The 16905-nt window shown below is 46.2% G+C and overlaps 1 protein-coding gene across 5 annotated transcripts in view; it reads left to right on the top strand.

The window, feature by feature from the left end:
- Positions 1–2213: 2213 nt before the first annotated feature.
- Positions 2214–16905, top strand: part of brsk2a (BR serine/threonine kinase 2a) — a 118784-nt gene continuing 104092 nt past the window's right edge. For 2 of the 5 annotated variants that reach the window (XM_029841687.1, XM_029841689.1), the window contains exon 1: positions 2215–2542. In XM_029841687.1, the coding sequence (XP_029697547.1) occupies positions 2449–2542 (94 nt within the window). In that variant the 5' untranslated portion in view covers positions 2215–2448. Of the gene's footprint in view, positions 2543–16905 lie in introns of all 5 variants that reach the window. The other 3 variants (XM_029841686.1, XM_029841690.1, XM_029841691.1) reach the window with 3 other exon arrangements.

Below are 16905 nucleotides of genomic sequence, written 5' to 3' on the forward strand. Positions count from 1 at the left end.
GTTGGCAATAAACAGTTTGTACAACCCTGAGAGGTGTGGAGTCTGCATCCGTGTGCAGCATTTGTTCCAACACGGCAGCACTGCGGTACACCCAGCCCGTGAATTGGTGTGTACACAGGGTTTTTAGAGTGTGTGTATACGTTTAGTTTTAAAAGTCAGGTGTTTATGGCTCCCTGTTGAAGGGGCCAGGCTCTCCTGCCCTTCATCATGAGGCAGAATGCTGGGGACGATGGGGGGGGACGATGTTACTGAACTGTTGGCAGCCTTAAAACACAAAAATAAAGCAGTGTCCTACCACCTGTATGTCCTTCTGCTCAGTTTACAGCATTTTTAGCAAAAGCAGAAATAAAATAAGCCGCTGTTGATTGAAACATAGGCTCAAACACCATCTAAGAAGACGTCTCATTAATTGCTTCGCAGGGATGAAGGATGGGAGCGATGGCGGCTGAGGAGGAGTGAGGAAGGATTGATGGGTAGCAGGGAGATACTGGCACGGTGATTAAAAACGCAAGCTGCAGATGTTTCTGGAGCACTTCAAAGTGGTGCGCCTGCCAGCGCCAACGCCAAGGCCTGATGCATTATTGAGCAGGTACCCGCCTGGCACCTGGCGCCGTCCACCTGGCAGCGTTTGGTCACGTGGGTGACAGCCCGGGTCACACCTCTCCACCTGGACCCAGCCCCCCCGTGCGATGGAGGCCATCGGGGACGTGGAGCACGTGCTTGACACCATCCTCAAAGGCAGCAAACTGGGGCATGTTCAGTCATGAAAAGACCTTTTTTTTGGCTTTTTGGTGACTGTACAGGTGTATTTTTTAAACATTGTGCATTGTAATATGGCTAAAAGGCATGGCTTTTTGAAAGAATATTGCTTCTATATCAAATATAGGATGTACTGAGTGTTTGTCCACATATATACCAATGCTTTTTATATATAAGTTAGTATCCAAGAACCTTTCTGGGGGATTTTTTGAAGAGGCCTCCAGTGTGCCGCTCTTGCAACTCTTGAATATTTCAGCAGACTCCTCAACTTTGTCCTCTACCAAAGACTATCTAGAGGTCACATCGTGTGTTTTGTGCATGTTCCCCCCACCCCCAAGTCCCCTGGCACCTGTACTCTCTCAGGGGGTGAGGAAGAGACAGAGACCAGAGCTGCAGTCACAGGTCTCAGACCAGTGGGGTGTGAAATGAACCAGAGGGCCGACACACTCTCCCCTCCTGCTTTGCTCACACACACACACACACACGCACACACACACACACACACACACACACACACACACACACACACACACACACACACACACATACACACACGCACACAAAGGAGCAAATGGAAAACAGAAGAAAGTCTCCAGGAAATAAAGTCAGTATATATTTGGGTGATGCTGCAGCGAGACCTTCTGCTCAGATGACGACTCGAGAACTCGACCTGATACTTCACACATACAGGAACTCCTCGGAGCGCCGAGATGGCAGCTTGTCGATTGCGTCTGTTGAGGTGACACATCTCAAAGTCATTAGGGAGTTTACATCACACACAGGCACCCATGTAATTATTGATTGTTTTGATTTCATAATGTTGTCATGTGGAAAAATACATACAAGAATAATGAGGCTCTAGTATTGTTATACAGAAAGAGAGAGTGACCCAAAGCACATATTCAAGACGGATTTGTATAGACTAAAAGTGACATTATTCTTTGGAACTGTGGTCCAATTGATGTGATTTTAAAAAAAAAAAGCATTTCGTTAAGTGTACAAATTTCGATGATTGACTGTCTTCCATTTGCTCAGCTGTACCGTGTATAAAAGATAGAAATAAAAATAAACAACTACAAACCATAACAACGTACGAACACTAAAAGGGTTATGCGGCGTCCAAAGTCGTCACAATTTTAAAATTGGAATTGGAGGAAATGAGTTGTGAAATAATTTATTTTAATCCAAGGATTGCGTTTTTCTCCAAAATGACCACTTTTAAAGAAAAGTCTGTTTATGTGGTATTCTCTATTGCAATTTGGAACTTTTTCAATGAGGGGGGGATAAAAACAGAAAAAAACAGTCGACGCTCTAGCAACAGCCACAAAAGCCAACAGCGCCTGAGAGGACCCTGCTCTCTGATTGGCCAGCGCCGCTGTCAATCATCTCCCGTCAGCTCCGCAGCACCTCCCACAGACGCACAGCGGCGGCGCAGCTTCCAGTGATATTCAAAGCACTTGCGGCTCGTCTGCGGCTGTAGAAGAGAGGAGAGGAAGAAGAGAGCGCCTCCTCAGACACAGCGGGTGAGGTCCGGAGAAAGACGGAGAGCGGAGCGCCACAGGAGGCGAAAAGGCTGTGGAGTAAGAGGAGAACCCGCAGCGGCTCGGACCTCCGGCGAGGACTGTGTAATTGTCCGTGTCCCCCCCCCCCCCCCCCCCCCCCCTAAAGTAATTTTCGCACAAGTCCGACATGTCATCGTCCGGCAAAGACAACAGTGGTGCCCAACACGCCAATTACGTGGGACCTTATCGCTTGGAGAAGACGCTCGGGAAAGGACAGACAGGTTAGTTGGGACTGCTTGCCCCCCCACCCCCCTTCCCCCTTATTTATAATTGCACCATTTATTATGGAAGGTTCTGTGGCCACTTGAAATCTGGCCGCAGGTGATAAATATCTAATCGCCTACTTCCAAACACCTGCCGAGCCTTGGGGGAAATTTGGTGCTGCTGGTGGAGGTGGGGGTGGAGGTGTGTGTGTGTGTGTGTGTGTGTTTGTGTGGGGGGGTTATTTCTTTGGTGAGCTGACATAATCACTGTTCAACATTGTTCATATTGGTTTGCCGCGTGTGCGTAGGCACTGGCACCGTCCAGCGCCAAAGGACGAGGAGAGTGTGATGGGGTCTGAAATGAACTTTATGTGTCCTGGTTGTTCCGTGTGTGTGTGCGTGCGCGCGCGCGCGCGCGCGCGCGCTGTCATTGGAGCACAACGGCGTTAATCCTGATTTACCTGATACATTGATCTATTCTTAGTCAGCAGAGAAGCCGCTGTCCTATAGGCTCTGGCTGCCAAAGGTGGGCTTCCTGTCCATGTGGAGAGACCATAAGCTGTGAAACAAGAGTTACATCCATCTTAATTTCCATCCCTTGGGGGGAGGATTGGGGATATACCCCCCCCCCCCCCAAAAAAAAAGGGTTAGGGTTTTAAATAAAAAGCTTTATAATAGTAAAGACTGCAATGACACTGCAGTTTAAGTTAAAGTTGCATGTGCGTGCTGAAAAGAAGTTCTGTTCTGGTGCTCCGTGTGTAGTGGTGCGTGTGGGTTTGCTTTGTTTCACCCCTCCTAGAGCGCCTCAGCCCTGTTGTCCGTGGTGACCGTGCGGCGAGATTCCTCTGCGGTCAGCCGCATGCAGCCGGCGGTTCCATGCAGAAGGTGCGACCCCGTTGTAGGCTGCGGCGGCAGGAGGGACGCAGCTCGCTCTGGAAGCTCTCCACCCTCCGGGAGAGAGCCGGAGGATGATTCTCCCCTCTCTCGTTCTCTATTCTCTCCTCTGAGAGCTTTTCCTCCCATCTGCTTTATAAAACGGCTACAATAGGCGCCGTTTTTCCTCGCTGGTCCAGCTGGTCACACTGAGCACCCGCGTGTGTGTGGAAATGTTTGCGCGTTCCCTCAGACGGTGTGTTCCCTCAAACATATTCTCATTTGCCTGATGTCTTCCCACATTCCTTTCCCAACTTCCATATAAATCCTTAAAAGCGCCACTGCTTTGGGTTGCACGCTACAAAGGTTTATGTTGTGGAATTTATTCAGAGACTGGAGTCTGATTTGTTGTTGAGCAACTGTTTGCGGCACTAAATGGTGCTCAGGTCTTCTCGGTAATGGCGAGGTCACTCGTGGCTCAAGTTTGTGTGCGCTGGCTGCTGTCGTCTGTGTGGCTGGACCACAGCGCACCTATTTTAGATTAATGACAGTGCATAATACGCCATTCGCCCATTAACTATCAGTTAATCTGTCAGATCTCTTTCCCAGGCCCCCACGGAAAGGGTTGGCTTAGCAAATGTGCGGTCCCGGTGGGCCGGGCTTGACCGTGACTGGCGGCTGGGACTGTCCAGTGGGGTGAGTCTCCCGCCAGCTTTCCCATGATGCCGTTGGCTGGTATTATTAGAGAGCCGGGCGAGGGAGGCCTCTGGATGATCTGGCTGTCCTTCTCGGGCTGGTGCTGCTCTGTGTTCATTAAGTGATTAGGCCTTGTTCTGAGACACACACACACACACACACACACACACGCACACACACACACACACACACACACACAACCATCACAGTGGTTCTGGTTTGGCTCCCTGATCTAATCCTCTACACAGCCAAAGTCGGCTCTCGCTCATCGCCTCACGTGGCCCAGAAGGACTGGCGTTCTGTAGCGTAGCACCTCCATTAATGTGGAATTTCAAATGTTTGGGGTAGATTACCTTTACGGTTCTGGGCGATGTCGCACGTATGCAGCAGCATTATTGTTTGTGCGCCAGAACACGCTGAAAAAAATCTTTGTCATACTCCAGATTTCATTTCCTAGATTTCGCCGTCACCTCTGTCGATCATTCTGTGATTGGCTCTCGTTTTTATCACTGCCACAGCTGCCTGGTGGAGTCTATAGGTCTGAAATGCCTGCATGGCTGGTTTCTGATTGGCTTTGAGGTCCCAAACGCACGCAGGCCATTTTTAAGCGCAACCCCCTGAATCATTGCGCTCGACAGGCACGCTTACCTGGTCAGCACACCGTCTGTGAGTTAGCGTGCGTAAGCCCTGTGCTATCTTTGGTGCTTCCTTGTTATACTCGTGCTGTCGCGCTCTGAATTTGCCAGGGGAACTCTTTTTCTCTCAAATATTGCACAGGTCTCGTGGGTCGTGTGCAAGGTGGTGCAAGGTCTCGTGTTCCCGTAATCACTGTCATGATGTCTTGATTGCTTTGCTAAGACCTTGTTTTTGCTGTAAGGCTGCTGATTTTCAGAATCTCGCAGCTTTGCTTGACAAAGTGCGCAGTTATGGATTTATGATGAATTATGAATCGCCATTCCGTTAATGCTAAGGCTTTGGAAAATATTTCCATGCTTTTGTCTTTCTGTTACCGAAGGCTGTTTATTACAGGAATAGAGGGCTATTGTTTGCAAATCGCTGCCTGTTAATCCAGCTCAAAGTCCTTGTTTTTTTCTTACTGGTGGGGTGAGAGTCGGAGGTTGATGTGTAGGCTCCTTGATTCTTTGATTGACGTTGAGAGGGTGGAATCCTCTGCTGCGGGGTCCCATATTGACTCTTCATCTGACAAAAAGCTGCTTGTGATCCAGCGTCGTTCTTGCTCTTTCTGCTTTTAGATCTCTCTCTGCTGCTTCCCATCTGCTGGAGAGTTCACCAGGCTTACAAGGCATTTAAAACAGCATCCCAGCTATTTCTGTAGTCTCCATGTCAACGAAAGGCCAACCAGTTTCAAACTCCTCCTGAGAGATTTTTAGTTTTTGCTGTTAATGGAACTGGGGAGTGTTTTTATTAGTATCACTCCAAACAGGCATGAGTTACCTCTGTTGGCTGAGGAGTCTGGTTGCATGCTAGGTAAAGTACACCAGTTAATTTGACAGTGACCGATAGCTGGTGAGCTGGAGGTTGGTGATTCAAATCAATTGGTGCTCACAAAGATTTCCTGTCCCGGTGGAGGAGATCCATACTGGTTCACAGCCCATGATATTCCTGATGATGACAAGTGAGGGGGGAATACTCAGTCGATGCCATCGATGAAAGAACACTTGGCAACTCTACAGAAACCCGTAGCTGAGCGGGCACCTGTGCGCGTGTGGCAGGTGCTCTCTTTCCTTCTGTGCAACGATTGACGGTCGTGTCCCAACAAATTTGGTGGAGGCTGTAATGAGTGGCCAGTGTCGGCGGGCCCGTTCAGACGTTTGCATCAGCGAACCCGTGACCCTGTGGATACAGGAGGTGGCAGCCTGGGTCAACACGCTGGGTCAGGGCTGTGGAAGAGGGATCCAGAGCGTGCTGGAAACAGCTTTGCTTTCACTGATACTGTAGTAGTGATACACTCCATGAATTAGTTACATGTCAGACATTGTGAAGGTCAGGATTGATAATTACTGACCCACTCTTTTACATCTGACATTTGGCAATGCTAAGCATTATGGGAGTCAATCGCACCTTCATAAATTGGGCATAGAAAAGATATATTACCGGGGAGCAGCGGTCATTAGTATTCAACACCCACCGGAGTAGCCCGAGGTTGCGTGCTCTAACCTTTACAGTTTACAGTAGAGCAAGGCCTGTATTAGTCATCAGAACAACTGTTCATTGATCATATTTGGAGATGATGCCACTCTAGTTGGGCTTTTACTCAATAATGAGGTCAATTATAGAGCAGAGATAAAGCATTTTCTGACAACGCGGTGATCTTAAACATAAGGTGAGGTAAAAGAGAACGATTATTGATTTATATTTTTTTTTTGGATTGCAATCATCTCTCTGGTAATTGCGAATGAGTGTTATAGGTTGTTTTTTTTACCTAAGCATGACTATTGATACATTTCTATTGAATATTAGCACCAACAAATTTTTGTATTCATTACTGAGGGAGATTTGTGGAGAGCTTCTCACCCTATCTCTAGGGTGAGAAGTAGCTGGGGAGAGGGAAGTCTGGGCTTCTCTTCTTAGGCTGCTGCCCCCGCGACCCGACCCCGGATAAGCGGTAGAGGATGGATGGATGGATGGATGGATGGATGGATTTGTGGAGATTTTATACTGGCAAAACTCTGCATGCATGAAGAGGGTATACTGGTTGTACATACACAAACTGAAGCAAGACTTTGACTGAGCTTATATAATGATGATGGTCTTTGTCATCTAGTGCTCCTCTCCTCTCTGTCACCCCCCCGTCTGTCCCCTTCCCCGTGGCCAGTCAGAACTCATACAGGGATCTAGCCATGTGGTAAATCAGACAAGACCTCGGCGGAATTGCATCGATTGGGAGGAATGTATGTAGCCAACGATTTTCAGAGATTAATGATGAGGAAAGAGGTACAGAACTGGAGGGGGTGAAGGATGAAGGCGAACAGAAGGGGGAGGAGTGGGGCCCATATAAAAAAACTTGAACCAAGAGAGCACGCGGCGCGCTTGAATGTTCAGACAGCAGTGGAGGTTATTAATTAAGGCAAAGTATTGATCATTCTCTTCATTACATCCCCCTCCTCCCTGATTTTCATCTCTCTATCACTGACCCCCAGAGGAGGAAAGGGCTCAATCTGTAGATGGGAGGTCGTTGAACAAGTGAGGGATTGCCGGCACAGTCTCTAAGGGCTTGTGTGTATTTTTTTTGGACAGGCTCCATCACATCTCAACACATGCAGAAAAGCAGCTGACATTTTAATATACTGCTGCTGCCTTTGTATCTTTTCTACTCTGATACACAGTAGTTAAGTAAAAAAAAAAAAGCATCTTTAGTCACAGTAGGTAAATAATATAAGGTTATATTTCAAAACTGAACTATCATTGTTCTGCGCTAACAGCTCCAGAATAAATTAGAAGAAATATCAAAGTATTCCAAAACTCTCAAGACTGCTAGCTCTGTCTGTCTGTCTGTCTGTCTGTCTGTCTGTCTGTCTGTCTGTCTGCCTGCCTGCCTGCCTGCCTGCCTGCCTGCCTGCCTGCCTGCCTGCCTGTCTGTCTGTCTGCTCAGATTAACCCCTGCTCTGCCTGTGAGAAAGCTGTGTTGGTTGCCAAGGTTGGTTGTCTGGTTGTCATGGTTTCCCCGTTTTTTTCTGGTTCCCAGTCGGCCCCAGCGAAGGCAAGATTTTTGAAAAGATAATTTTTTTTCTTCCCCTCCCGATTCTATTTTGTTCTTAAAGTAGCCGTGGCCTTAGTTAAAGTCAACCCCTCCAGTCTTGCGTCTGACTCTTCACCTCACGTAGGGGTGGAGAGGTGTGGGTATGGTACAGGCGTGTCCGCCCGGGCTGCGTGCATGCGTGCGTGCGTGTGCTCAGGCATACGGTCATGGATCAGACAGGCTTGCCCTGCTCTGTGCTCTGTGCTGTGCTCTGTGTTCCCATTTAAATCTGGGAGATTAGCGCATACGGGGAGCATCGGCTTTAGTCGCTGTCAGCTCAGCTAGCCTTGGCAGGCTGTCCTCAGACTTGCAAGGGGGGGGGGGGGGCTCTGGGCTCATCCACTCTCTGCGGCCCTGCTGTACCTTGACCATTATCAAATTTATGAGTGTTCAGTGACCTTGACAGTTTCTGCTGCCCGACACTTTCCACTCTTAAAGAACGCAGTACCAACATAGGTTTCACAGCCTGTTTCCTTTTATTTCTTTTATTGGGAATCTTGAGGATTCTCCAGGATTATATATTTAGCTTTTTAAAATAATTAGTGTCTTATATCATTAGTCCTTGTCTTCATAAATGTGGATGAAAATGGATACCCCATGTTCATCATTTTTATTTAACTATCAAAGCATAAATAGAATGAATAGCCAATTTGCCCATTTCATCGGGGACTCCACATGCTACAAAACACTTATTTAAAAAGCGCAACCGTATACAATGTAGGAATGACTTTGAAAATTATTCAACTGTGCTGTATTTTCAGGATACCTGCTGGATACTCCCGTCAGACTATTATGCAATGAAAAAAAGGACATGAATGAAAAATTCCGCTCATTTGCTGCAGCTCTACCCAGATGGCGGGGGCAAGAGTCTCTGCTGACACTCAGTTCTGTTGTCAGCCTTTTAAGCTTTGAAGCAAAACGTTACCCATCCCTGAAAACACCTGAGATGTAGCTTGGCATGCACAGGAATGCAGGCAGCCTTTGGTGAGATTAGATTAGGCGAGCATGAGCGGTCACAAATCATCGGCCCGTCTCCGTGGCATCGACTTCTGACACCTGGCCAGACTTAAAAGAATTAACACAATGTTAACCAGTTTGACTTACTTCCTCTGGGATGGGAACATCAAGGAGTGTGTTATTCACGAGGTGAGGGAGAAGGTCAGGCTCCGTTGGTTACTGCGCTGGAGAGTCGGAGCGCTGTTTCCAGTTTACAGAGACACCACCTGGATCACAGGTGTTTCCGCCTCAGCGATCCAGACCAGGCAAACCGTTTGGTCTCCCTGCTTTTCCTCTGCTGCCACCTCGTCAGAGGACGGGTCAGTGCTTTGAGTTGGCTGCCAGCATAAACCCTTCATCATGATTATGTATGAAGACAACATCAGATCAGACGGAAACGTCATACCTGAGGCAGCCCGACATGAACCTTTGTGTGTCCTTGTATCGCTGTACTAGTTTGTACTTAAGCATAAATCTTTTAATACCGCCGCCGCGCTCTTCATTTGAACGCTGCCCTGTTTTGGTTCAACGGGCATTTAGACTTGTGCCTCTGTTGTGATGTAAGCTCTTTAATAGGAGAACCCTCAGACGAACTGCACTCTGCTCAATCTTTCTGCTTTAGTGCAACTTCTGTGTGATTTCACAAAGGTGATGATGCCTTTGAACACAACTCATTGGAGTTGACTGTCTGTTTCTGGGGTCTCGTGTTCCTTTTTTCCTATGTTTCTTCATTTGATGCACTTTTTCTCCCCGCTGTTAATTTGGTGGGAGCGAGTGATGTGTAGAAATAGTGGCGCAGCAGATTCAAAATGGCTGGCATTTATTTTTAAATTCCACCCCAAAAGCGGATTATTCCTCATCTGCATACTTTTCTGGATCCGTGCTTGTTTGTCTCCGCACTTTAGCGTCGGACCCTGCGCTCCTGCCGACAGCATCTGATCGCTGGAACTTGGGGTGGGGTGGGTGGGGGGGGTTTACAAAAAGAGATGTTTTCTGAGTGAGAAGGAGTCACAGCAGGAAAGCATCTGTCAGGGTCACTGCCTCCATTATTATTTAAATCCAGACATGCTTTTGCACACAAAGGCAGATGCAGACACATGGGAATGTGCTGTGAGACTTTCTCTGGTGACATCAGAAGAGGAAACGCAGCCGCGGCAGGAAACCAACACACCAACACACACCAACACACACGCAGGTGCCTTCAGGACATTTGAGGATCTCCTCTACTCCTCAGTCCTCTCCTCTGGTTATCGCTGTATGAGTTCTTCCTGGCCAGGCTCCTTCATGCCGTACAGTCAGGAGAAAGTAAAGCTATAACAGTATACAGTTTGCACTATATCTGTGCAGCGAGCCTTTTATGGTCGCCCTAGCAACACTGAAATGCATACCGGTATATACAATGTGGGAAGTGACCTTCAAATGATCTCGATTATTCGGTTTGTTCTTTGCAACATTGACTCATAAAGGTGTTTAAGTCACCTTCATGAGTCAATGCTTTGATGTCAGCATGTTCGGTGCAAACTTACAGGAGGAAGATCAAAATCGCACAGATTTGCACAAAGAATTCATGTAAAAATGTCAGATTTCTGATTAAAAGCAGGCCCAAACCTGATCCGGGACCTCATACCAGTACCCCAGACTTCATGTTAAATGACAGGAAGCATTGTATCCATTCATGAAAATAATATAATGACGCAGTGAGTCTCATATGCCGACACATCAGAAGCTGCCGCTTATATAACGTCTCACTTTCCAGTGTGAAACACAACAAATGAGGTTGCCCCCATTTCAGAACACTGCATCACCAGGCCTCCCGATCAGTGTTATTTTCTCTTCTCTGCTGCCGTCAGCACTGCTTTGACATGTGATTTTTGTTCTATGGATAATATCACGTCAATGCTAACGCCATCTATTTTTCTGCGTCAGTATTCTGCGCATGGAAACAGGGGTGGGACGTAGAAAGGCCGCGTATGCGCACGTTCCTGGGACTGACTTCTCCTACAATCATAATGGAGGATGCTTTCCTCCGTTTAAAACAGTACAGCCCTCATCAACCTCATAGTTTACACTGAAAATGGTGCTCATTGTATCCCATCATACTGTATTTCCCCTTTTCTTTTTTTTTTTTAGAAATTGGGCTCCTCCTGACTTAAATGTGGTGAATGTTGCCTCTGGGAAAGATCACTCAAACAACCACACTTGTTTCTTTAAGAATTGATGGTGGTACATATAGCCTTAATCTGCCTTTGCCTGAATAATTTATGCCCCAACATTCCAGCACAAGTAGGCTGAGGTGGAAAATGGTCCTAGAATGGCCGGACGTCTGTATTCTACAATATGTCAGTCAAGCTGCTTTCATTTCAACACATCTCTACTTTCCAATTTGCACTCTACACTTAGCCTGCAGCTCACTGTAGCCAGGTCTCCTTTTCTTCTTCTTTTTTTTTAAATTCCCGAACCAATATCTGACATCTCCCCCCGTCTTTCCATCTTGACCCCTCTCCTCCTCCTCCCTCGTCTCCTCACCTCATGCCTAATGGAGGTATTCCCCTGCAGCCTCCACACCTTATACTTCTATTCTGCTCAGGTAGAGCTCATTTCATGCTGCATGATTATATCTCGCTGGCAACAAGCGCCAGAGTGTTGTGGGCCTCCGCAACCGCGTAAGGAATTCAATTAAATCTTTAAATATGTTCCCTTGCAGAATTTACCTGCAAATCAGCAAAAATTAGGGGGGTGATGTGATTCTCTCTTTATGCTAAGTATACGTGTGAAAAATATGAGCATTAGATGTGCATGCATGCTTTAGTTACTGTGGTTTTATCTGCAGTACATTTTGTTTTAATGGCACAGCTATGATGAGCCTTGTATAATCCTCCATAAACAATGATGACTTTGCCCCCCCGGCCCCTCCTGCTGCTCTACCAGGCATCTTGGTGAGATGAAGAGAGGGAAAAACACATTTGTAGCATTAAATCAAACACGCAAACCACGTGAGTGTGTGTGTGTGTGTGTGTGGAAATGGTCTAATTTAATGTGAAAGAATCTAATGGAGGGAACACATCCTGTATTGGCTTCATGGAACTGAGCTGGTTTGAAGTAATCGGACATAGGGGGATTTGACCTCATATCGGCTGCGTGTAGAACTAAACCTCCCTGTTCCTAAGGATGCTTTTCATCTGAAAAAGTTATCAGCTATCATTCCCTCATTCCTGTGAGACATCATCCAGGGTTGTTGAGATTAGCCGTTGATTAATTTTCCGCTTTGTTTTGTGTAATTTACCTCTTTGCGCGGTGAGCCTTGAAGAGCACTGTTGTTTGTTTTCATGTTTGCATCATTCTTCCTGCCACTGAGCTCTCCGGGGTAACATCTACTCCATACTTTCCCCCCCGATGGGAAATTTAGAGGGGTGGTTGTTTTCATGCGAAGAAAACTAAAGAGCACATGAAGTTTTGATATGGAGATGCTTCAGCTTGTGTGCTGGTAAAAGGAAACATTTACCGTTGTACCTCATGTTTCTAATACCCGTATACTTGCACGTGTGCTGGTACGACTCGACGTGTGCAAGACCTGAATTTATTACCTTCTTCCCTGTTGTCATTACACTTCATCCTCCTGTGTTTGCTCCTTAATGAGACTTTATGAAATATTCAGATCGGTAACCTGCTGGAGCTCGGTGCGTCTGCGTCTGTGCATCGTGGCTTTTGTGTTCCTGCAAATCCTTGAGTGGTACCAGCAGTTTTTGATCCCTCCATTAGCATCGACAAGCGCAGCATAGACAGACAGACAGACACGGGAATACCTCTATGCCCGTGGACAGACATGATTAGACATGAGTCAAGCCGGCGCAGAGATTTGTTATTTGAAAAGGTACCATCCCAGGTAATGAGTGAGTCGAGGAGAGAGCAGGCTCATTAGAGCCAGGAGAGTTGAGCCTGTTGGTTGGGTGTGTGCTAGCCTTGCTCAGAACCCCCCCCCCCCCCTCTCTCTCATTTCATTCCTGTCGTTCTTTCCCTGGACGCTCAACACTAAATCAACCAGAAATTTTAATTAAAACACATTTTCTTAAGCTCCAAGCGTGCAAAGAAGCCACCCATGGACACAAATGCACATGAGGGGAAGACGCATGGCGCTAAAGCTGAACTTTGAGGAAAACTCCTGAGCCCCCACAAAGACTCCATTCATCGCAATAGTAAATATACCTCTTTTATCTTGTTAGCAGAAGTTTCCCCTCCTACACTTGTAAAGAGCTCTTTAATGAAACACTCTCATTTCCTATTATATTGTAGGCTATCCCACATATGAGAAGTTCCACGCATGAAGGAAGAGAAATGCCAGAGAGCTCATAGAGGCCCTCTCCTGGGCCCTGGGGTGTGTGTCTAGACTCCGGATTGATTCATTAAGCGAATCCCAGGACCCACATCGAGCCTCTTCTGGTTCACACGGAGTCTCGCTGTCTTTACATGCGCGTCACGCACGTAGCGGTCTATAATTTCTTACACGGGGGCGAAGAGTGGTTGATGGAGAGAAGTAGAACAATCGTCTGTCGGGCTGTGTATAAGCAGTCCTGCAAAAAGCGATTACTGGTTCCCCTTTGGGCGTGTTTGCGGTTTAATGGCCAAAGCAAAGAATAGTACTCGTTTCAAAAACAGCTTTGAGGCAGTTTGTGTTTTTAATGCTGTTTGTGAACGTATTATAATTCATTCTCTCTGTTCAAAGGAATATAAAAGCATCGGCATTAGCATGTACAGTGGTCATGCTTATTTCACATGCAGTCACCGGCTTATTTTCCAAACAGCACCGTGGTCTGTTCCAGGATATGGTCGATCTCGTGTCTAGAGATTCGTGCTGTTTTTCGTCGGTATGAGATTGATCTGTGAGGGCCACAGGTAATGAGGTCAGAGTGGAGGTGCCTGTGGAGCTGATGACAATGATTAAGACGAGGGTCTTGGAGGGACTGAACCTTCACCTGGTTCTGCTCAGCATGTTCCTCCCTCACTACAGTGACGCTATAACAACTGGACTACACAAGGAATCCGATTGGCCCTCCTGGGATCATTGCCAGATGAATTTCTCCCTATATCATCATGGCCACCAATGACAAGCTTGTCTTTAAAAAAAAAAAAAAACAGAACTTAAGTTTTTGGTACATTTTGCACTATTTATCTTCTTTTTTTCAAGTGCCCAAATTGAGTGTTATGCATTTGATCACCTCATTCACTGTAATTCTCAGTGAACTGAATTATATTCTGTTGTCTGGCAGATTTAATTCTGACTCAGACCTTTAGCTACTTATCCACAACATTAGTCAACAGCAGCCTTTCTGTTTTGAGAGCTGTTATTAGATTTCATAACCTAAAACCTCCAAAATGGTCTCCAGGGGCTGGCGGTGACTGTTGACGCCTTGTATAAAAACCTTGTGTTTTCACAAATTTTACAAAGCACTATTTAACTTCTGAAGTTCTACACGTTGATTACGAGGACAAAGGATTAGGCCAATCCAAATAATGGGCTGGACTGTGTTTGTTTGGTCAGTTGGTAAAAACAAGTTAATTAGCCGCCCACATTAGCCTATGAGGTATTATTTTATTTGGAAGTATAATTGGGTCTGAACTGCTTCACTGCTCATTTTTCCAATCAAACTTGCCGTGCTATTAAAGTCCCCGCCTGCCTCGCTGTAATGGGGTTCCCCAAGTTCTCCAAGTAAGAGGTCTGTTTAATGGCTCTTACACATCACATTCTTTTTCAGATGTGTTTTCCCCCCCTACTCATTTCTCCACCAGCGTCTTCACCAACATTCCCGCATTTTCAAGCTCTCTTCCCCCCCTTCCTGTTCAGTTTTGTCCTCCATCACTGTGTTCTCGCTGCCTTTCATCTTCACCTGGTTATTTCTCTCTGCCTGCTGTACTACCCTTTCTCAGCCTAATGGGATCGCCAGCGAACATGTCTCCTTATCTTTGCTCTCCACGACACCAGCACTTATTGCCAGGAAGTTAATGAAACAGAGAACAAGAATGACCCCCCTCCTTCCTCTTATTGCTTCGTGGCTTTCCTCCCTTTTGTACAGACCCCTTTACCTAAATATCCTTTCTCTTGTGTCCCTCTTGGTTTTTTCCCTGACTGGATTATTATTTTAGCCCAACTCTCCTCTGCAGCGCTGCTTCTCAGCATAAATCTTTTATCATTTATCTTTTAGGGATCTCTTTTGATTTGTGTTTTTTTTGGCCCCACCTCATTGGCAGTGTGTGCACCTAATGCCACGTGCTCGGTATTCACAAACACCTTCTGCCCACAGTTCCCCCAGCTTCATGCCTGTAGATTTGAATGCAAAGAGCAGCAGTAGGTCTTTCTATTAAGCGGCTGAGTGTGTGTGTGTGCACGTGCAGACATGTGCGTTGTGTATGCACCAGTGCTCATCATGGGAAGACTCTCGACCTGTCAGAAATGTCACACATGGTGTTGCCCAGATGGCTTTTCTAGTTGGCAATGTGTGGGGTTTCGTGCTGTCACTCTGTGTGTGTGTGTGTGTGTGTGTGTGTGTGTGTGTGTGTGTGTGTCTGTCTGTCTCTCTGTATGTGTGTGTGTGTGTCTGTCTGTCTGTGAGGTTTTACACTGACTTGTCTTTAGGTACATTGTACCTAAAGATCAGACTATGTTTTTCCACTCTCCCTCGCTCACTCGGTTGCTCTCTCTCTCTCTCTTTCACGCACACACACACGCACACACACACACACACAATGGTGTACTAGTAGTAGGATTCCAGACAACCTCTAAGAGAGCAGCAGTGATGGAGACGGGCTATTAGACCATCCTGTGACAGTATTTTACAGTCAGGACGATGATCACATTTAAAAATAATATTATGTTATAAAATTTGATGGTTTTCATTTTGCTGTCCCTATTACAGCTTGTAGGTACAGCATTTTATTACTATTATAGTGTTGTTGTGAAGGAAATCGATCCCAGTGCCTGGATTATATCTCACTTTTGCCCAGTGACGGAGAGATCAAGGGTTTTCATGGGAATTTGTCTATGCAGCACTTGCGATGTCCTGTCATCCAGAGCAGCTTCCCCAAATGCCTCCAGAATCAGCAGCCGCTTATTTGAGTCTTGTAGCCTCCGGCTGTGCTGTTGTCCATGTGGGGTCTTCTCCTACCTCTGCCTGTTAGCGCTTTTGTTTCAGGTGGTGAAATGAGGTCTAAATAAGGACTATGAGAGTACATGATGCTGCTTTGGAAAAGGGAGAAACATTACACATTATTCCGGATTTCCTGAGATATTGAAGCAGATTTTACAGAACCAAATTCAAAACAGAGACGTAGATGCTGGAGACGGTGCTGTTGTTTTTTTTTTTGGCAGACCATGCTGGTAGGAGACTAGCATTTATTTATATCCGTGTGTGTGTGTTTTGCTTTAATACCTTGCACTCTCTGTATGGTGGTTACCTTTAATCTGTGACATACGGTCGCCATGGTAACTAACTTACTGTATATGGGGGCAGATGACACCATCGGTAATTGCTCAGAGATGGGAGAGCCTTGTCCTTCTGGCTTTGATGATGCCTCTCATTTGCTCATCCGTGGTAATTTTCACTGGGCCTTTGAAATCCCAGTTCACATCATGCGAGGAGAGCGTCTCCAATTGAGGGGAACATTTTGTCGCAAAGTCCTTTCAGGAATTATGGGGGTTTTACTGAAAATATACAGCACAGAAGAAAAGGCTTGTTTATTTTATTACGCCATGATTCCTTTTCTTCATATAATAACAATTATTATTATGCATTTCCCAGATGCAGCTGTGTGATGTTCTAAACAGACAATGTTGGGAGCCGAAAAATATCACATAAACCCCACATTTGGGAAGCTGGATGTCTGATAGAGGGAGCCAAAGAACCTGAGATTTAACAGCTTAAATTGGTCACTTTTAGTGCAACTTTATTTTGTTCCATGAAATAGCAAAAAATTCTTAAAATGACATTAAATGTGCAAAAAGTTCAGTAAACAAGTGCGAAACAAAAAGAGGATGGATCCAAAGATCTCCTGTCAGAGGAAAGGG

The sequence above is a fragment of the Takifugu rubripes genome, chromosome 9 (assembly GCF_901000725.2).
Source record: "Takifugu rubripes chromosome 9, fTakRub1.2, whole genome shotgun sequence".
NCBI lineage: Eukaryota > Metazoa > Chordata > Actinopteri > Tetraodontiformes > Tetraodontidae > Takifugu > Takifugu rubripes.